General features: G+C 50.3%; 1 protein-coding gene across 1 annotated transcript in view; it reads right to left on the minus strand.

The window, feature by feature from the left end:
• LOC134969579 (fatty acyl-CoA hydrolase precursor, medium chain-like) overlaps positions 1 to 21,986 on the minus strand; it is a 173,966-nt gene that overhangs the window by 96,723 nt on the left and 55,257 nt on the right. The window contains exon 3 of the mRNA XM_063945627.1: positions 8,207 to 8,345. Within this exon, the coding sequence (XP_063801697.1) occupies positions 8,207 to 8,345 (139 nt within the window). The remainder of the gene's footprint in view (positions 1 to 8,206; positions 8,346 to 21,986) is intronic.

Here is a 21,986-nt window from a genome sequence, read left to right on the forward strand (position 1 = left end):
TGGGCCTTTACAGATTTAGGCTGTGGCAGGCCTGCCACAGAATGTGCAAGTTGGATTGTGCTACAGATCCAACGAGCAATCGTCTGCTTAGACGCAGGAGCACCCATCTTGTTGGGTGCATACAATATAAACAACGAGTCAGATTTTCTGACTCCAGCTGTCCTTGCAATATATATTTTTAATGCTCTGACAACGTCCAGTAACTTGGAGTCCTCCAAGTCACTTGTAGCCGCAGGCACTACAATAGGCTGGTTCAGATGAAATGCTGACACCACCTTAGGGAGAAAATGCGGACGAGTCCGCAGTTCTGCCCTGTCCGAATGGAAAATCAGATATGGGCTTTTGTAAGATAAAGCTGCCAGTTCTGACACTCTCCTGGCCGAAGCCAGGGCTAGAAGCATGGTCACTTTCCATGTGAGATATTTCAAATCCACCTTTTTTAGTGGTTCAAACCAATGAGATTTTAGAAATTCCAAAACCACATTGAGATCCCACGGTGCCACTGGAGGCACCACAGGCGGCTGTATATGCAGCACTCCCTTAACAAAGGTCTGGACTTCAGGGACTGAAGCCAATTCTTTTTGAAAGAAAATCGACAGGGCCGAAATTTGAACCTTAATAGATCCCAATTTGAGACCCATAGACAATCCTGATTGCAGGAAATGTAGGAATCGACCCAGTTGAAATTCCTCCGTCGGAGCACTCCGATCTTCGCACCACGCAACATATTTTCGCCAAATTCGGTGATAATGTTGCACGGTTACTTCCTTCCTCGCTTTAATCAAAGTAGGAATGACTTCTTCCGGCATGCCTTTTTCCTTTAGGATCCGGCGTTCAACCGCCATGCCGTCAAACGCAGCCGCGGTAAGTCTTGAAACAGACAGGGACCCTGCTGAAGCAAGTCCCTCCTTAGAGGTAGAGGCCACGGATCTTCCGTGATCATCTCTTGAAGTTCCGGGTACCAAGTCCTTCTTGGCCAATCCGGAACCACTAGTATCGTTCTCACGCCTCTTTGCCGTATAATTCTCAATACTTTTGGTATGAGAGGCAGAGGAGGAAACACATACACCGACTGGTACACCCAAGGCGTTACCAGCGCGTCCACAGCTATTGCCTGCGGATCTCTTGACCTGGCGCAATACCTGTCCAGTTTTTTGTTGAGGCGAGACGCCATCATGTCCACCATTGGTCTTTCCCAACGGGTTACCAGCATGTGGAAGACTTCTGGATGAAGTCCCCACTCTCCCGGGTGAAGATCGTGTCTGCTGAGGAAGTCTGCTTCCCAGTTGTCCACTCCCGGGATGAACACTGCTGACAGTGCTATCACATGATTCTCTGCCCAGCGAAGAATCCTTGCAGCTTCTGCCATTGCACTCCTGCTTCTTGTGCCGCCCTGTCTGTTCACATGGGCGACTGCCGTGATGTTGTCCGACTGGATCAACACCGGTTTTCCTTGAAGCAGAGGTTCTGCCTGGCTTAGAGCATTGTATATTGCTCTTAGTTCCAATATGTTTATGTGAAGAGACGTTTCCAGGCTCGTCCATACTCCCTGGAAGTTTCTTCCTTGTGTGACTGCTCCCCAGCCTCTCAGGCTGGCGTCCGTGGTCACCAGGATCCAATCCTGTATGCCGAATCTGCGGCCCTCCAATAGATGAGGACTCTGCAACCACCACAGAAGAGACACCCTTGTCCTTGGAGACAGGGTTATCCGTAGGTGCATCTGAAGATGCGACCCTGACCATTTGTCCAACAGATCCCTTTGGAAAATTCTTGCGTGGAATCTGCCGAATGGAATTTCTTCGTAAGAAGCCACCATTTTTCCCAGGACTCTTGTGCATTGATGTACAGACACCTTTCCTGGTTTTAGGAGGTTCCTGACAAGCTCGGATAACTCCTTGGCTTTTTCCTCCGGGAGAAAAACCTTTTTCTGAACCGTGTCCAGAATCATCCCTAGGAACAGCAGACGAGTTGTCGGCATTAACTGGGATTTTGGAATATTCAGAATCCACCCGTGCTGTTTTAGCACTTCTTGAGACAGTGCTAATCCCATCTCTAGCTGTTCTCTGGACCTTGCCCTTATTAGGAGATCGTCCAAGTATGGGATAATTAATACGCCTTTTCTTCGAAGAAGAATCATCATCTCGGCCATTACCTTTGTAAAGACCCGAGGTGCCGTGGACAATCCGAACGGCAGCGTCTGAAACTGATAGTGACAGTTTTGTACAACGAACCTGAGGTACCCCTGGTGTGAGGGGTAAATTGGAACGTGGAGATACGCATCCTTGATGTCCAAGGATACCATAAAGTCCCCCTCTTCCAGGTTCGCTATCACTGCTCTGAGTGACTCCATCTTGAACTTGAACTTCTTTATGTACAGGTTCAAGGACTTCAGATTTAGAATAGGCCTTACCGAGCCATCCGGCTTCGGTACCACAAAAAGAGTGGAATAATACCCCTTCCCTTGTTGTAGAAGAGGTACCTTGACTATCACCTGCTGAGAGTACAGCTTGTGAATGGCTTCCAAAACCGTCTCCCTTTCGGAGGGGGACGTTGGTAAAGCAGACTTCAGGAAACGGCGAGGTGGATCTGTCTCTAATTCCAACCTGTACCCCTGAGATATTATCTGCAGGATCCAGGGATCTACTTGCGAGTGAGCCCACTGCGCGCTGTAATTTTTGAGACGACCCCCCACCGTCCCCGAGTCCGCTTGAGAAGCCCCAGCGTCATGCTGAGGCTTTTGTAGAAGCCGGGGAGGGCTTCTGTTCCTGGGAAGGAGCTGCCTGTTGCTGTCTCTTCCCTCGACCTCTGCCTCGTGGCAGATATGAATAGCCCTTTGCTCTCTTATTTTTAAAGGAACGAAAGGGCTGCGGTTGAAAGGTCGGTGCCTTTTTCTGTTGGGGAGTGACTTGAGGTAGAAAGGTGGATTTCCCGGCTGTAGCCGTGGCCACCAAATCTGATAGACCGACTCCAAATAACTCCTCCCCTTTATACTGCAAAACTTCCATATGCCGTTTTGAGTCCGCATCGCCTGTCCACTGTCGCGTCCATAAAGTTCTTCTGGCCGAAATGGACATAGCACTTACCCGTGATGCCAGTGTGCAGATATCCCTCTGTGCATCACGCATATAAAGAAATGCATCCTTTATTTGTTCTAACGACAGTAAAATATTGTCCCTGTCCAGGGTATCAATATTTTCAATCAGGGACTCTGACCAAACTACCCCAGCACTGCACATCCAGGCAGTCGCTATAGCTGGTCGTAGTATAACACCTGCATGTGTGTATATACTTTTTTGGATATTTTCCATCCTCCTATCTGATGGATCTTTAAGTGCGGCCGTCTCAGGAGAGGGTAACGCCACTTGTTTAGATAAGCGTGTTAGCGCCTTGTCCACCCTAGGAGGTGTTTCCCAGCGCTCCCTAACCTCTGGCGGGAAAGGGTATAATGCCAATAATTTCTTTGAAATTATCAGCTTTTTATCAGGGGCAACCCACGCTTCATTACACACGTCATTTAATTCTTCTGATTCAGGAAAAACTATAGGTAGTTTTTTCACACCCCACATAATACCCTGTTTAGTGGTACCTGTAGTATCAGCTAAATGTAACGCCTCCTTCATTGCCAAAATCATATAACGTGTGGCCCTACTGGAAAATACGGTTGATTCGTCACCGTCACCACTGGAGTCATCGCCTGTGTCTGGGTCTGTGTCGACCGACTGAGGCAAAGGGCGTTTCACAGCCCCTGACGGTGTTTGAGTCGCCTGGACAGGCACTAATTGATTGTCCGGCCGTCTCATGTCGTCAAACGACTGCTTTAGCGTGTTGACACTATCCCGTAGTTCCATAAATAAAGGCATCCATTCTGGTGTCGACTCCCTAGGGGGTGACATCCTCATATTTGGCAATTGCTCCGCCTCCACGCCAATATCGTCCTCATACATGTCGACACACACGTACCGACACACAGCAGACACACAGGGAATGCTCCTAACGAAGACAGGACCCACTAGCCCTTTGGGGAGACAGAGGGAGAGTTTGCCAGCACACACCAAAAGCGCTATATATATATATCAGGGATAGCCTTATAATAAGTGCTCCCTTATAGCTGCTTTGTTATATCAAAATATCGCCATAAATTTGCCCCCCCTCTCTGTTTTACCCTGTTTCTGTAGTGCAGTGCAGGGGAGAGACTTGGGAGCCGTCCTGACCAGCGGAGCTGTGAGAGGAAATGGCGCCGTGTGCTGAGGAGATAGGCCCCGCCCCTTTTCTGGCGGGCTCGTCTCCCGCTATTTAGAGAAATCAGGCAGGGGTTAAATATCTCCATATAGCCTCTGGGGGCTATATGTGAGGTATTTTTAGCCTTTATATAGGTTACATTTGCCTCCCAGGGCGCCCCCCTCCCAGCGCCCTGCACCCTCAGTGACTGCCGTGTGAAGTGTGCTGAGAGGAAAATGGCGCACAGCTGCAGTGCTGTGCGCTACCTTTAGAAGACTGCAGGAGTCTTCAGCCGCCGATTCTGGACCTCTTCTGACTTCAGCATCTGCAAGGGGGCCGGCGGCGCGGCTCCGGTGACCATCCAGGCTGTACCTGTGATCGTCCCTCTGGAGCTTGATGTCCAGTAGCCAAGAAGCCAATCCATCCTGCACGCAGGTGAGTTGACTCCTTCTCCCCTCAGTCCCTCGCTGCAGTGATCCTGTTGCCAGCAGGAATCACTGTAAAATAAAAAACCTAGCTAAACTTTTTCTAAGCAGCTCTTTAGGAGAGCCACCTAGATTGCACCCTTCTCGGCCGGGCACAAAAATCTAACTGGAGTCTGGAGGAGGGTCATGGGGGGAGGAGCCAGTGCACACCACCTGATCTGGAAAAGCTTTACTTTTTGTGCCCTGTCTCCTGCGGAGCCGCTGTTCCCCATGGTCCTTTCAGGAACCCCAGCATCCACTAGGACGATAGAGAAAAACCTAATAAACTTTCTCTAAGCAGCTCTTTAGGAGAGCCACTTAGATTGCACCCTGCTCGGACGGGCACAAAAACCTAACTGAGGCTTGGAGGAGGGTCATAGGGGGAGGAGCCAGTACACACCATGTGATCCTAAAAGCTTTACTTTTTGTGCCCTGTCTCCTGCGGAGCCGCTATTCCCCATGGTCCTGACGGAGTCCCCAGCATCCACTAGGACGTCAGAGAAAAAACAAAAACACATTAATATGCCACTCCCCCATACAAATTTTTAATATACCGTCCCCCCCTCCCCTGCACACGTTAATATACCACCACCCCCTCCCCTGCACACGTTAATATACCACCACCCCCTCCCCTGCATACATTAATATACCACCATCCCCTCCCCTGCACACACTAATATACCACCCCCCCTCCCCTGCACACATTAATATACCCCCCTCCCCTGCACACACTAATATACCCCCCTCCCCTGCACACACTAATATACCCCCCTCCGCTGCACACATTAATATACCCCCCTCCGCTGCACACATTAATATACCCCCCTCCGCTGCACACACTAATATACCCCCCTCCGCTGCACACACTAATATACTACCCCCCCTCCCCTGCATACATTAATATACCCCCCTCCCCTGCACACACTAATATACCCCCCTCCGCTGCACACATTAATATACCCCCCTCCGCTGCACATATTAATATACCCCCCTCCGCTGCACACACTAATATACCCCCCTCCGCTGCACACACTAATATACTACCCCCCCTCCCCTGCATACATTAATATACCCCCCTCCCCTGCACACACTAATATACCCCCCTCCCCTGCACACACTAATATACCCCCCTCCCCTGCACACACTAATATACCCCCCTCCGCTGCACACATTAATATAGCCCCCTCCGTTGCACACATTAATATACCCCCCTCCGCTGCACACACTAATATACCCCCTCTGCTGCACACACTAATATACTACCCCCCCTCCCCTGCATACATAAATATACCCCCCTCCGCTGCACACACTAATATACCCCCCTCCGCTGCACACACTAATATACTACCCCCCCCTCCCCTGCATACATTAATATACCCCCCTCCCCTGCACACACTAATATACCCCCCTCCCCTGCACACACTAATATACCCCCCTCCCCTGCACACACTAATATACCCCCCTCCGCTGCACACACTAATATACCCCCCTCCGCTGCACACTAATATACTACCCCCCCTCCCCTGCATACATTAATATACCCCCCTCCCCTGCACACACTAATATACCCCCCTCCCCTGCACACACTAATATACCCCCCTCCCCTGCACACACTAATATACCCCCCTCCGCTGCACACACTAATATACCCCCCTCCGCTGCACACACTAATATACTACCCCCCCTCCCCTGCATACATTAATATACCCCCCTCCCCTGCACACACTAATATACCCCCCTCCCCTGCACACACTAATATACCCCCCTCCCCTGCACACACTAATATACCCCCCTCCGCTGCACACATTAATATAGCCCCCTCCGCTGCACACACTAATATACCCCCTCCGCTGCACACACTAATATACCCCCCTCCGCTGCACACATTAATATACCCCCCTCCGCTGCACACACTAATATACCCCCCTCCGCTGCACACACTAATATACCCCCCTCCGCTGCATACACTAATATACCCCCTCCGCTGCACACACTAATATACCCCCTCCGCTGCACACACTAATATACCCCCCTCCGCTGCACACACTAATATACCCCCTCCGCTGCACACACTAATATACAACACCCCCCTTCCCCTGCACACAGTAAAATTACCAGTTTCCCTCATCAGCAGCAGAATGTACCTGAGTCTGTGCTCCCCCATATGGTATGGCTTTTTGATAGACCTGCTGGTGGACTGCTGCTCCTCACGTCTGAAGGCTCCTCTCCTCTCTCACAGTCACATGTGCACCAAGTGACTTCCTGTTCCTGTCCATGCAGGAAGTAGCAAACTCAGCAGAGCGTCGGCTTCTGTATGAGCACACTGCAGCATGTGGCTGCAAAGGGAAAATAAAAGTGCCCTGGCCCTGGGGGTGGGGGGGTGCAGGCAACATGCCTGAGCCCTCAAGTGAATATGTGAGGCGCTATCACGGAGGTGGGGGGTGACAAATTTGTAGAGACAGCATTTTCTCATCAGTGTGTTCTGCCGCCCTCCAGTGGCCGGCGCTCATAGGCAGCTGCCTAAGGGCTGAAACACACTACACGTTTTTTCCCGTGCCGGCATTGTAGTTAACAGTGTGAGGGGTAGGGTCCCTTCACACTGCACGGCCCCGGCCCGGCTGCCGGGTTGCAGCCGGGTCTCACCACTGGAAGGTCCGGCGGCCGGGCGGCCGCCGGGCCGTCCTTGGAGCCAGTAAACCATGTGTGTGAAGGGGAGCTTTCACACACAACGGTTTTTTCTGAAGCCGTGTCTGATGCTGCGCATGCGCACCGCATCACACACGGCTCAAAGCCGTCCTGTGTGACAGACACTGACGGTTTCTCCCGGATGGCAAAAAGCCAGACAAAGTTTGTCCGGCTTTTTGCCATCCGGGAAAAACCGGAGTGTGTGTTACAGCCCTAAAGCTGCCTAGTGATAGCGCCGGCCCTGCCCCCGTGTTATCACTCACCTGACTGTCTATTTCAGCATCTGTTAGGGGTGGCGGTATGCTGCTGGCGTGTGCACACACCCTGTGGGTATGTGAAACAGTGCCTCAGGAGCTTAGTATCCTGTCAGCGGGGATACGAACCATTAACCCTATAGGAGGTTGGTTCGGTTTCCCCCCTAAGACCCACGACGCAGGCAGACTGGTTGCCAACCAGAGCTGCCTGAAAATAACAAACTAAATAAAAGTTTTGAAGAAAACTCTCTGAAGCTCCAGAGGAATGCACCTGGCTCCTTGGGCACATTTTTCTAAACTGAGTCTGGTGGAGGGGCATAGAGGGGAGGAGCCAGCATACACTAATGATTTCTTAAAGTGCCAGGCTCCAATGGACCCGATCTACACCCCATGGCACTAATGGCATTCCAGTATCCCCTCGACGTAAGAGAAATACAAGGTTAACAGGAAAGGTCCATCTGACAATTCCGTAAGTAATAATACATTCCATTTACTGATTTATTTCTCCATATTCCCCTGACATGTCGCTAGGTGTAAGAGAACTGAAAGGCAGCACTAATAAACCGGCTATATCACAATACGTACAGGCAGTGGCGCATTCCTGGCTCTGTCGCTTGGTGTGAAGACGTTCAGGTACAGGCAGTCTTCTGAAACTGGGGGCAACTGAAATGGAGTATTATATTGTGCTATCCATCCTTCTATAGACTCTTTCTGCTGTATACACCTGAATCATAAAAGATACAATAATATAATGTAACAAACGTTACATTACAACGTTCAGAGCACTATGGATACAGAGATAATATTTCCAACTGTTCACAAATAACTTTTGTAGAAACACTTGTCTTATCTTTGAAGTTATTTCAGTTACAACTAATTCAGATGTGGTTGAAAAGTGGCTATTGGACGCACATCAGTCGCCACTATCTTACTGCGCATGTGTCTGAGCTACAATGCACACGCACAACAAGTGAATTGCGATTGCACCGAGGAATTAGTTGCAAAGTGAGTGAAAGGAAGACAGTGGCCATACGTTAAAGTGACCATACAATGTTTTTGTTACAGAAAATGACGGGCAACCGGCTGATCGGCCGTGCCCGTTGACAGTGCATTGCGTATGGCTTGTCTATATGGCCACTGTAATGTATAGGATTATAAACCATGGGGGTCATTTCGAGTTGATCGCTCACTAGCTAGTTTTAGCAGCCGTGCAAACGCTATGCCGCCGCCCACTGGGGAGTGTACTTTAGCTTAGCAAAAGTACGAACGCTTGTGCTGCCGAGCTCTGCAAAAACATTTTGTGCAGTTTCAGACTAGCTCTGAACCTACTCAGCGCTTGCGATCACTTCAGCCTATTCCTGTCCGGATTTGACATCAAACACCCCCCCAGCGAACGCCCAGACACGCCTGCATTTTTGCAAACACTCCCTGAAAACGGTCAGTTGACACCCAGAAATGCCCGCTTCCTGTCAATGTTCTTGCAGCCGCCAGTGCGAATAAAAACTTCGCTAGAACCTGAGCACAACCGCAAAGGGCTTTGTACCCGTACGTCGCGCGTGCACATCGCGGGGCATACGCATGCGCAGAAATGTAATTTTTTCATCTGATCGCTGCGACAGGAAAATCGGCAGCGAGCAATCAACTCAAAATGACCCCCCATGTCACTGAAAGTGCGAAAGGTGGTAATCGTGGTAAGAGGTTACTACAATTAGAGTCACAATGGATTTTTAAGCTACAGACCCTGCGCCACAAAAGGTTAAATGACAGTTTGGGTATCTTCTATAGCATGTTTTGATTAATGTCCCAGAGGTTCATATTACAGAGCATTTCCAAGAACCATTTTTCGAATAACTCTGTGTTTGTTCTGTTGTATAACAAATATGGTTTGTTCATCAACTCTAACTGTATGGATTCTCCTTTACTACATGGCTATTAGTAAACTAGGTGCTTCATCGCGCCCTACGGGCGCTCTTCACACCGTCGCAAGGGGCTACGCCCCCTTAACCCTTGCATGCCTTTCTGGGGTTTAATATTTGTATTATATGGAGTATTACCTGCATTCCTTTGTTAGTGGTTAAATATTGCACAATGAAAGGGCGTGCGATGGTGAAGGAGGCGCAGCCCCTAGCGACGGCGTGAACAGCACCTGCAGGGCACGATGTACAGAATGTAGCGGGTGCGGGGGGGGGGATGCGGATGGTGTCTGTAGATGCTGCGGGTGGAGGGGGAGGGCAGAAGTGGGGGTGGGGCCCGGATGGGGAAGGTTCGGGAGGTGCTGCGCGTGGGGGAGGGGCAGAGGAGTGGGGGATGCAGATGGGGGAGGGGTCCGGAGGCACTGCAGGTGGGGGAGGGGCAGGGGTGCCACGGGTAGGAGAGGGGCAGGTGTGGGGATGTTGTGGATGGGTGAAGGGTTCCGGAGGTGCTGTGGGATGGGAAGGGACGGGAGTGCCGGGGGTGGGGTAGGGGACCGCAGGCACCATGGGTAGGGTAGGGGCAGGTACGGGTGTTGCGGCGGATGGGAAAGGAGGTCCGGAGGTGCTGCAGGTGGTGGAGGGGCAGGTGCGGGAGTGCCATTGGTGGGGGAGGGGTGGGTGAGGGGGGGACCGCTGATGGAGGAGGGTGTCTGCAGATGCTGCGGGTGGAGGGGGGCAGGTGTGGGGGGAGACACATAAGGGGGGTGAATGGTGGAAGGGGCCTGGAGGTGCTGTGGGTGGTGAAGGGTTGGAGGAGTGGGAGCCACGGGTGGTGTAGGGGGTCTGGAGGCACAGCATGTGGGGGAGGGGTGGAGTGCCGCATGTGGTGGAGGGGAAGGTGCGGAGGTGTGGTGCATTGGGGAGAGGTCTGGAGGCGCTGCGGGTACTGTACATGCCATAAAAGGTAGTTGGAGGGTATGCAGTAACAGGGCCAGGACAGGGGTGACAGGGTCAGTACAGGGTTGATGGCGCCAGGACAGGGGTGACAGGGTCAGAACAGGGGTGACGGTGCCAGGACAGGGGTGACGGGGCCAGGACAGGGGTGACAGGGCCAGGACAGAAATGATAGGGACAGGATAGGGGTGACAGGGCCAGGGTAGGGGCGGCAGGACCAGGACAGGGGTGACGGGGCCAGTATAGGGTTGACAGGGCAAGCACAGGGGTGACAGGGCCAGGATAGGGGTAACAGGGCCAGCATAAGGGTGACAGAGCCAGGATAAGGGTGAAAGGGCCAGGATAAGGGTGAAAGGGCCAGGATAAGGGTGGCAGGGCAAGGCCAGGGGTGACAGGGACATGACAGAACACAGGGCACGGGAGAGATTGGTATTAGGGACAAAACAGTGGTGACAGACAGATGTGTCTTACCGGAGTCACTGCTGCTGGCTGCTGCTGTTCCACTCCAACCTGTTGGGATCTGCTGCTGCTGGAGACTTGGCATGGCTGACTCTCTCAGGCTGGAGTCCTGCTTCCTCTGCCCGTCCGCATCCCTCCCCCCCTCCTCAGTCACACACCGCAGACCTCGCGCAGCTGCCGGGCACTGTGGTAAGGTGAGACTGGAAATGACTGGTTAGCCCCCAGGAGATGCTGCGGCTGGAGGGAGGAGGGGGTCATAGCATGCACGTGGCGCGGACCTCACGGCTTCCGGGCACTGTGGTAAGGGGAGACTGGGAGTGACTGGTTAGCTCCCAGGAGACGCTGCGGCTGGAGGGAGGAGTGGGTCAGAGCCTGCAAGCAGCTCGGATTTCTGCAGCGCTACCCGCCAGCTAAAGTGTGTGAATGAGCTGGGCGCACTCCACTGCGGGTGGCAGCGCTGCAGCTAGTGGTGGGGTTGCCGGGGCTGGAGATAACAGAGGCAGTATGGAACCTGTACAGCGGCAGGTGCCCCACTAAACTGCAGCTAAGAAGCGTGGAGTGTGCCAGAAAGTGACGCTCCTCTGCACCAGAGAGACCCTGCTGAGTATGCCGATGTGGGGGGTCAAGCACACAGTGAGCCGGTGCCCGTCTGTCTGTATGACTTGACATACCCCTCACACAACCCCATACCTCCCAAATGTCCCGATTTTCGCGGGACAGTCCCGCTGTCCCACCCACGGGTCGCAGTGTCCGGCGGTGGGGGGTGGGGGGGCAGTTGAAAAGCTCCTGTACTCGCTGTTCTGCTTAGCAGAGCAGCGGTGAATAGTGGACACAGAGGGAGAGGGGGCATCAGGGGGTACGGATTAATGGGGGGGTTCCAGCAGCAGAGCCAGATTAAGGGGGGGGGGGCAGGGGATACGTACCGTTGGCCCCACAGTTTTAGGGGGCCCCCCGGCTGGAGTAGCTCTGTCCCAGCTCAGAAGCTCCCCCGTCCTGCCAGTAACAGCAGCAGCATTGTCCTACAGTCAGCACACGCTGCTGCATATTGGCAGGTCTGTGGTGTTGCAGGGAGGCAGCAGTCTCCCTGCTTTCTTCTGCCTGTGCGGGTGTGTAGGGGGGAGCGACCACCTCCTCTGGATTTAGCCCTAGCTGAGGGGCCAAAATCCCATTTAAAAAATTTAAATTAAAATCGTAATTTGCATAAGGGGGCGTGGCCGCGCGGGCCGCGATTAGGCCACGCCCCCAACACACAGCAGGCTCAGCAATGAGATAGGGCTCCCCTGTCTCAAGTGCCCTGGGCCCCCCGGACTCATAATCAGCCCCTGGGAGCATGCCAGCAGCTCACAGAGCGCTGGGCATGCTCCCTCACTGACGAAAACGGGCCCTCCCGTGAAGCCACGCCCCCTTTTCGCCGAGTGTGTTTCCCTCCTTCTGCCTGGATAAAGCTCCTGCAGAAAGCTGGGAGGTCTGCACCCCTGCCTGTGCCATGCCCAATGCCCATGCTATCTGCTTCTGCTCCTAGTCTCCTGTAGATTTGGCCAGATCTCTGTGACTCATTTGACTAACTCCGCCCAGTGTTGTGACTCCGCCCAGCGTTAGCAAATGAATCACAATGTCACAGAATAGGGCTATTATATAGGAGATTACAATCGTGCCTTATAGCAAAGGTAAAAAAAATCTATGTGTCACTTGATATGGATGAGATGTCCTGCTTTATATCCTTAGCTGTTCCTTTTTAATGGATTTTAATGCATTTATACATAGAGATACTGTATGTTTGTGCGATAAGTCATATTAGCACTGTATTTAGATTGTAATAGAGTTATACACAGTATATGCTATATGTGACATGTATGCTAGTTTTTTCACATGTATAAGATTTTGTTTTAATGTTGCCTTGCAGATTGCAATATGCATAAATGAGCACGTTTTGCACTTTGTTTGATGCACTAGATACAGTGTTGCGTTGATGAGATCAGAGCCGGCCATAGGCATAGGCAAACTAGGCAATTGCCTAGGGCATCTGGTATGCCTAGGAGCATCAGCAGCTTCTGCTGATTAAAATGATATGCGGCATGCCTATATTCTGTGTGTAGCATATCATATGCAGATACAGCCACAGTCTCACACAGTATATAGGCATGCTGCATATCATTTTAATCAGCAGAAGCTGCTTATGCATCCTAGCTACATAGCAATGCAAATAAGATGCATTTTAATAAAAAAAGGTGCCCGATATTAGCATTGAGGCAAGATTTATGAAGACACATCTGTATCCAAGCAGAGGCAGAGGTCACAGTGTTAGTGGCAGTGTGAGTGCTGTGTGCATGTGAGTGGGTTGGTTGTGCAGTAGTGTGTAGTGTTCAGAATATGTGTAAGGGGCATTATGTGTGTCATGTAAAAATGCATTAATAATGTGCAACATATGTATGTGTGTCATTATGTGTATAAGGCAGTGGTTCCCAAACTTTTGTGAGTCACGGCACCCTGGAGTGTCAGATTTTTTTTTCACGGCACCCCTAGGCCACATTTTTCTTATTGAGAAATTTAGAAAAAAATATTAGATTAAGTAAATTATGTTTATATGTCATCCTTAGGGTCAGTTATGTGGTGAGGGACAAGATTTACTTCTGTTTGTCCACATATTTTATAACTGGAAGCCATCAGCACTGGTTTTGCCTCTTAAATTGACAATAAATAGTTTGAATTGGTCCTTGACCACCAACCTGAGGCACCCCTGCAAGTGTCCCGCGGCACCCCAGGGTGCCACGGCACACAGTTTGGGAACCACTGGTATAAGGGCTTTAATAATATGCGGCATATGTGTAACAGGGTACTACTGTATGTGTGTCATTATATGTATAGGGACACTAATAATGTGCAGCAAATGTGTAGGGGGCACTATGTGTGTCATTATGTGTATAAGGGCATTAATAATGTGTGGCATATGTGCAAGGGACATTATGTGTAAACAGGCATTAATAAAGGTTGTCATAATGTGTATGATGCATTGGGGGAGATTCAAATGTTTGAAAAGTCAGTTGGGAGTCTGTTTTTTCCTATCTAATAGACAGGAAAAATCAGACTCCCAACCGACTTTTCAAACATTTGAATCTCCCCCATTATGTTTCTAAGGACATTAATGATGTGTCTCATTATGTGTAAGGGGCATTACTGTGTGGAATTATGTGTATAAATGCATTACTAATGTGTGGCATTATGTGTATAAGGTGCTCTACTATGTGGCATTGAATATAGAAAGCGCACTACTGTGTCATCTAATGTGAATAAAGAGCAATAGGGTGTGGTGTAATGTAAAAAAAGGAGCAATTCAGTGTGATGTAATGTGAATAAGGAGCTCTACTGTGAGGAGTAATGTTGATAAGGTAAAGTGATACTACTGTGGGATGTAATGTGAATTATGGACACTATCGCATGATCAAATGTGAATAAAGTTGCAGTATTGTGTGGCGTAATTTGAATTGGGGGTACTATTGTGTGGCCATGCCCCTTGCCAGCAAAAACACACCCCTTTTTGGGCTGTGCGCCAAATGTGCGAACTGTTCCTATTTAAAATATAGGAGGTACAAACACCAAAATAAGGACTGTTATGGGTGAGGGGTGATGGTGCTGGGAAAGAGGTGCAAGGTCAGAGACGGAACCAGCTCTGGTGCTAGGGGGCACCAGCCAAAATCTTGCCTAGGGCATCATATTGGTTAGGGCCGGCTCTGGATGAGATACTGTATGACAGATGTTTTTGTTTATAGCGTTACCTAGGTCACGCAGCCGGGACCCGCAATGTCACTTCCGCCTGCTTGACAGATACCGAAAGTGCGCTGCCGGAGCCGCGGGTGGCGTGACTGAGGAGAACGCCAGTGGGGGAGGCCCGTGGGGTAAGTGAGGGTATTTAATGTACACTGATGTCACTTGTTTGCTGTTCTGAAGAAGGGGAGCACGTGCCTGAAACATTAACTGCTTGATTACATGTTTTATGCATGTCACCAGCCTCCGAGTGTCGCCTCGTTATTTCAACAAGTATATATATATATATATACATATATGTACATACATATATTTATTTATAATTGGGGGGGGGCACCAATATATATCTTGCCTCCGGGCAATTGGGACGAATTTACGCAACTGCCTGGTACCAAAGGGACTTGGGGGTCTATTTACTAAGCCTTGGATGATGACAAAGTGGACGGAGATAAAGTACCAACCAATCAGCTCCAAACTGCCATGTCACAGACCGGGTTTGAAAAATGACAGTTAGGAGCTGATTGGCTTGTACTTTAACTGCGTCTACTTTACCTCCATCCAAGGCTTAGTAAATAGACCGCTTGGTGTGTTTGGCCTGGCCAAGCTTTCAGGACCCATGCAGTATACCGCTGAAGGGGAGTGGCAACATAATGTTGGGTGTGTGGCTGGCTGACCCCTTTTTTGTAGGTCAGGGTCCTAGTACCTCGTTCACAGCCCTGCCTTTCCTCTTGAAGACCCTGCATATCATTTTACCCCGGGCCGCTCAGGGAATTTTACATACAGACAGCAGGAATACCAGGAGACTAAGATGTCTATGTCCAAAAAAAAGGTATATTCCAAAGTGCGCAATGAATGTTAAATTGGGCAGCCGTCACATATCCCTAAGGGAACACCACATCCCTAAATATATACCAGACAGAAAGAGAGATGAATATGTGCATGGGCGCCCTTATAACAAAGATGAATTCAAAAGAGTGTTTAAAATACAAACATACTTTTTAACACCACAATTGTGACATACAACATAAAATCATATACAGTACATTAAAAGGGTGGTCTTCAGTATGCCGGCGGTCGGGCTCCCGGCGACCAGCATACCGGCGCCGGGAGCCCGACAGCCGGCATACCGACACTTATTCTCCCTCGTGGGGGTCCACGACCCCCCTGGAGGGAGAATAAAATAGTGTGGCGCGCGTAGCGCGCCACCGTGCCCGTAGCGTGGTGAGCGCAGTGAGCCCACAAGGGGCTCATTTGCGCTCACCACACTGTCGGTAAGCCGGCGGTCGGGCTCCCGGCTCCGGTATGCTGGTCGCCGGGAGCCCGACCGCCAGCATATCGTAGTGAACCCACATTAAAAATATTGCACAGATCCCAATAATTTCTCACCCTCTATTGTATTGAAAAAGCTTGAAAAAGGAGCTTGAAAAATTTGAGTTTTCTCCGAAACGCGTCGGCATGGACACTCTTGATTGAGCGCATTTTCTGGACTCCCAACTCAGCCTCTAAAGGAAAAAGCTCTTTGCGGTGGTGCCGTGGTGATTCCATCGGGACCCGTTCGCTTTTGCAAAAAAGCTTTCTTGCCCACCGCAAATACAATAGAGGGTGAGAAATTATTGGGATCTGTGCAATATTTTTAATGTATATGATTTTATGTTGTATGTCACAATTGTGATATTAAAAAGTATGTTTGTATTTTAAACACTTTTCTCTATCGTCCTAGTGGATGCTGGGGTTCCTGAAAGGACCATGGGGAATAGCGGCTCCGCAGGAGACAGGGCACAAAAAGTAAAGCTTTTCCAGATCAGGTGGTGTGCACTGGCTCCTTCCCCTATGACCCTCCTCCAGACTCCAGTTAGATTTTTGTGCCCGGCCGAGAAGGGTGCAATCTAGGTGGCTCTCCTAAAGAGCTGCTTAGAAAAAGTTTAGCTAGGTTTTTTATTTTACAGTGATTCCTGCTGGCAACAGGATCACTGCAGCGAGGGACTGAGGGGAGAAGGAGTCAACTCACCTGCGTGCAGGATGGATTGGCTTCTTGGCTACTGGACATCAAGCTCCAGAGGGACGATCACAGGTACAGCCTGGATGGTCACCGGAGCCGCGCCGCCGGCCCCCTTGCAGATGCTGAAGTCAGAAGAGGTCCAGAATCGGCGGCTGAAGACTCCTGCAGTCTTCTAAAGGTAGCGCACAGCACTGCAGCTGTGCGCCATTTTCCTCTCAGCACACTTCACACGGCAGTCACTGAGGGTGCAGGGCGCTGGGAGGGGGGCGCCCTGGGAGGCAAATGTAACCTATATAAAGGCTAAAAATACCTCACATATAGCCCCCAGAGGCTATATGGAGATATTTAACCCCTGCCTGATTTCTCTAAATAGCGGGAGACGAGCCCGCCAGAAAAGGGGCGGGGCCTATCTCCTCAGCACACGGCGCCATTTCCTCTCACAGCTCCGCTGGTCAGGACGGCTCCCAAGTCTCTCCCCTGCACTGCACTACAGAAACAGGGTAAAACAGAGAGGGGGGGCAAATTTATGGCGATATTTTGATATAACAAAGCAGCTATAAGGGAGCACTTATTATAAGGCTTTCCCTGATATATATATATAGCGCTTTTGGTGTGTGCTGGCAAACTCTCCCTCTGTCTCCCCAAAGGGCTAGTGGGTCCTGTCTTCGTTAGGAGCATTCCCTGTGTGTCTGCTGTGTGTCGGTACGTGTGTGTCGACATGTATGAGGACGATATTGGCGTGGAGGCGGAGCAATTGCCAAATATGAGGATGTCACCCCCTAGGGAGTCGACACCAGAATGGATGCCTTTATTTATGGAACTACGGGATAGTGTCAACACGCTAAAGCAGTCGTTTGACGACATGAGACGGCCGGACAATCAATTAGTGCCTGTCCAGGCGACTCAAACACCGTCAGGGGCTGTGAAACGCCCTTTGCCTCAGTCGGTCGACACAGACCCAGACACAGGCGATGACTCCAGTGGTGACGGTGACGAATCAACCGTATTTTCCAGTAGGGCCACACGTTATATGATTTTGGCAATGAAGGAGGCGTTACATTTAGCTGATACTACAGGTACCACTAAACAGGGTATTATGTGGGGTGTGAAAAAACTACCTATAGTTTTTCCTGAATCAGAAGAACTAAATGACGTGTGTAATGAAGCGTGGGTTGCCCCTGATAAAAAGCTGATAATTTCAAAGAAATTACTGGCATTATACCCTTTCCCGCCAGAGGTTAGGGAGCGCTGGGAAACACCTCCTAGGGTGGACAAGGCGCTAACACGCTTATCTAAACAAGTGGCGTTACCATCTCCTGAGACGGCCGCACTTAAAGATCCATCAGATAGGAGGATGGAAAATATCCAAAAAAGTATATACACACATGCAGGTGTTATACTACGACCAGCTATAGCGACTGCCTGGATGTGCAGTGCTGGGGTAGTTTGGTCAGAGTCCCTGATTGAAAATATTGATACCCTGGACAGGGACAATATTTTACTGTCGTTAGAACAAATAAAGGATGCATTTCTTTATATGCGTGATGCACAGAGGGATATCTGCACACTGGCATCACGGGTAAGTGCTATGTCCATTTCGGCCAGAAGAGCTTTATGGACGCGACAGTGGACAGGCGATGCGGATTCAAAACGGCATATGGAAGTTTTGCAGTATAAAGGGGAGGAGTTATTTGGAGTCGGTCTATCAGATTTGGTGGCCACGGCTACAGCCGGGAAATCCACCTTTCTACCTCAAGTCACTGCCCAACAGAAAAAGGCACCAACCTTTCAACCGCAGCCCTTTCGTTCCTTTAAAAATAAGAGAGCAAAGGGCTATTCATATCTGCCACGAGGCAGAGGTCGAGGGAAGAGACAGCAACAGGCAGCTCCTTCCCAGGATCAGAAGCCCTCCCCGGCTTCTACAAAAGCCTCAGCATGACGCTGGGGCTTCTCAAGCGGACTCGGGGACGGTGGGGGGTCGTCTCAAAAATTACAGCGCGCAGTGGGCTCACTCGCAAGTAGATCCCTGGATCCTGCAGATAATATCTCAGGGGTACAGGTTGGAATTAGAGACAGATCCACCTCGCCGTTTCCTGAAGTCTGCTTTACCAACGTCCCCCTCCGAAAGGGAGACGGTTTTGGAAGCCATTCACAAGCTGTACTCTCAGCAGGTGATAGTCAAGGTACCTCTTCTGCAACAAGGGAAGGGGTATTATTCCACTCTTTTTGTGGTACCGAAGCCGGATGGCTCGGTAAGGCCTATTCTAAATCTGAAGTCCTTGAACCTGTACATAAAGAAGTTCAAGTTCAAGATGGAGTCACTCAGAGCAGTGATAGCGAACCTGGAAGAGGGGGACTTTATGGTATCCTTGGACATCAAGGATGCGTATCTCCACGTTCCAATTTACCCCTCACACCAGGGGTACCTCAGGTTCGTTGTACAAAACTGTCACTATCAGTTTCAGACGCTGCCGTTCGGATTGTCCACGGCACCTCGGGTCTTTACAAAGGTAATGGCCGAGATGATGATTCTTCTTCGAAGAAAAGGCGTATTAATTATTCCATACTTGGACGATCTCCTAATAAGGGCAAGGTCCAGAGAACAGCTAGAGATGGGATTAGCACTGTCTCAAGAAGTGCTAAAACAGCACGGGTGGATTCTGAATATTCCAAAATCCCAGTTAATGCCGACAACTCGTCTGCTGTTCCTAGGGATGATTCTGGACACGGTTCAGAAAAAGGTTTTTCTCCCGGAGGAAAAAGCCAAGGAGTTATCCGAGCTTGTCAGGAACCTCCTAAAACCAGGAAAGGTGTCTGTACATCAATGCACAAGAGTCCTGGGAAAAATGGTGGCTTCTTACGAAGCAATTCCATTCGGCAGATTCCACGCAAGAATTTTCCAAAGGGATCTGTTGGACAAATGGTCAGGGTCGCATCTTCAGATGCACCTGCGGATAACCCTGTCTCCAAGGACAAGGGTGTCTCTTCTGTGGTGGTTGCAGAGTGCTCATCTATTGGAGGGCCGCAGATTCGGCATACAGGATTGGATCCTGGTGACCACGGACGCCAGCCTGAGAGGCTGGGGAGCAGTCACACAAGGAAGAAACTTCCAGGGAGTATGGACGAGCCTGGAAACGTCTCTTCACATAAACATTCTGGAACTAAGAGCAATCTACAATGCTCTAAGCCAGGCAGAACCTCTGCTTCAGGGAAAACCGGTGTTGATCCAGTCGGACAACATCACGGCAGTCGCCCATGTGAACAGACAGGGCGGCACAAGAAGCAGGAGTGCAATGGCAGAAGCTGCAAGGATTCTTCGCTGGGCAGAGAATCATGTGATAGCACTGTCAGCAGTGTTCATCCCGGGAGTGGACAACTGGGAAGCAGACTTCCTCAGCAGACACGATCTTCACCCGGGAGAGTGGGGACTTCATCCAGAAGTCTTCCACATGCTGGTAACCCGTTGGGAAAGACCAATGGTGGACATGATGGCGTCTCGCCTCAACAAAAAACTGGACAGGTATTGCGCCAGGTCAAGAGATCCGCAGGCAATAGCTGTGGACGCGCTGGTAACGCCTTGGGTGTACCAGTCGGTGTATGTGTTTCCTCCTCTGCCTCTCATACCAAAAGTATTGAGAATTATACGGCAAAGAGGCGTAAGAACGATACTAGTGGTTCCGGATTGGCCAAGAAGGACTTGGTACCCGGAACTTCAAGAGATGATCACGGAAGATCCGTGGCCTCTACCTCTAAGGAGGGACTTGCTTCAGCAGGGTCCCTGTCTGTTTCAAGACTTACCGCGGCTGCGTTTGACGGCATGGCGGTTGAACGCCAGATCCTAAAGGAAAAAGGCATGCCGGAAGAAGTCATTCCTACTTTGATTAAAGCAAGGAAGGAAGTAACCGTGCAACATTATCACCGAATTTGGCGAAAATATGTTGCGTGGTGCGAAGATCGGAGTGCTCCGACGGAGGAATTTCAACTGGGTCGATTCCTACATTTCCTGCAATCAGGATTGTCTATGGGTCTCAAATTGGGATCTATTAAGGTTCAAATTTCGGCCCTGTCGATTTTCTTTCAAAAAGAATTGGCTTCAGTCCCTGAAGTCCAGACCTTTGTTAAGGGAGTGCTGCATATACAGCCTCCTGTGGTGCCTCCAGTGGCACCGTGGGATCTCAATGTGGTTTTGGACTTTCTAAAATCTCATTGGTTTGAACCACTAAAAAAGGTGGATTTGAAATATCTCACATGGAAAGTGACCATGCTTCTAGCCCTGGCTTCGGCCAGGAGAGTGTCAGAACTGGCAGCTTTATCTTACAGAAGCCCATATCTGATTTTCCATTCGGACAGGGCAGAACTGCGGACTCGTTCGCATTTTCTCCCTAAGGTGGTGTCAGCATTTCATCTGAACCAGCCTATTGTAGTGCCTGCGGCTACAAGTGACTTGGAGGACTCCAAGTTACTGGACGTTGTCAGAGCATTAAAAATATATATTGCAAGGACAGCTGGAGTCAGAAAATCTGACTCGTTGTTTATATTGTATGCACCCAACAAGATGGGTGCTCCTGCGTCTAAGCAGACGATTGCTCGTTGGATCTGTAGCACAATCCAACTTGCACATTCTGTGGCAGGCCTGCCACAGCCTAAATCTGTAAAGGCCCACTCCACAAGGAAGGTGGGCTCATCTTGGGCGGCTGCCCGAGGGGTCTCGGCATTACAACTTTGCCGAGCAGCTACGTGGTCAGGGGAGAACACGTTTGTAAAATTTTACAAATTTGATACTCTGGCTAAGGAGGACCTGGAGTTCTCTCATTCGGTGCTGCAGAGTCATCCGCACTCTCCCGCCCGTTTGGGAGCTTTGGTATAATCCCCATGGTCCTTTCAGGAACCCCAGCATCCACTAGGACGATAGAGAAAATAAGATTTTACTTACCGATAAATCTATTTCTCGGAGTCCGTAGTGGATGCTGGGCGCCCATCCCAAGTGCGGATTATCTGCAATAATTGTACATAGTTATTGTTAACTAATTCGGGTTATTGTTGAAGGAAGCCATCTTTCAGAGGCTCCGCTGTTATCATACTGTTAACTGGGTTTAGATCACAAGTTGTACGGTGTGATTGGTGTGGCTGGTATGAGTCTTACCCGGGATTCAAAATCCTCCCTTATTGTGTACGCTCGTCCGGGCACAGTACCTAACTGGAGTCTGGAGGAGGGTCATAGGGGGAGGAGCCAGTGCACACCACCTGATCTGGAAAAGCTTTACTTTTTGTGCCCTGT

Source organism: Pseudophryne corroboree, chromosome 11 (genome assembly GCF_028390025.1).
Source record: "Pseudophryne corroboree isolate aPseCor3 chromosome 11, aPseCor3.hap2, whole genome shotgun sequence".
In the NCBI taxonomy this organism is placed as follows: Eukaryota; Metazoa; Chordata; class Amphibia; order Anura; family Myobatrachidae; genus Pseudophryne; species Pseudophryne corroboree.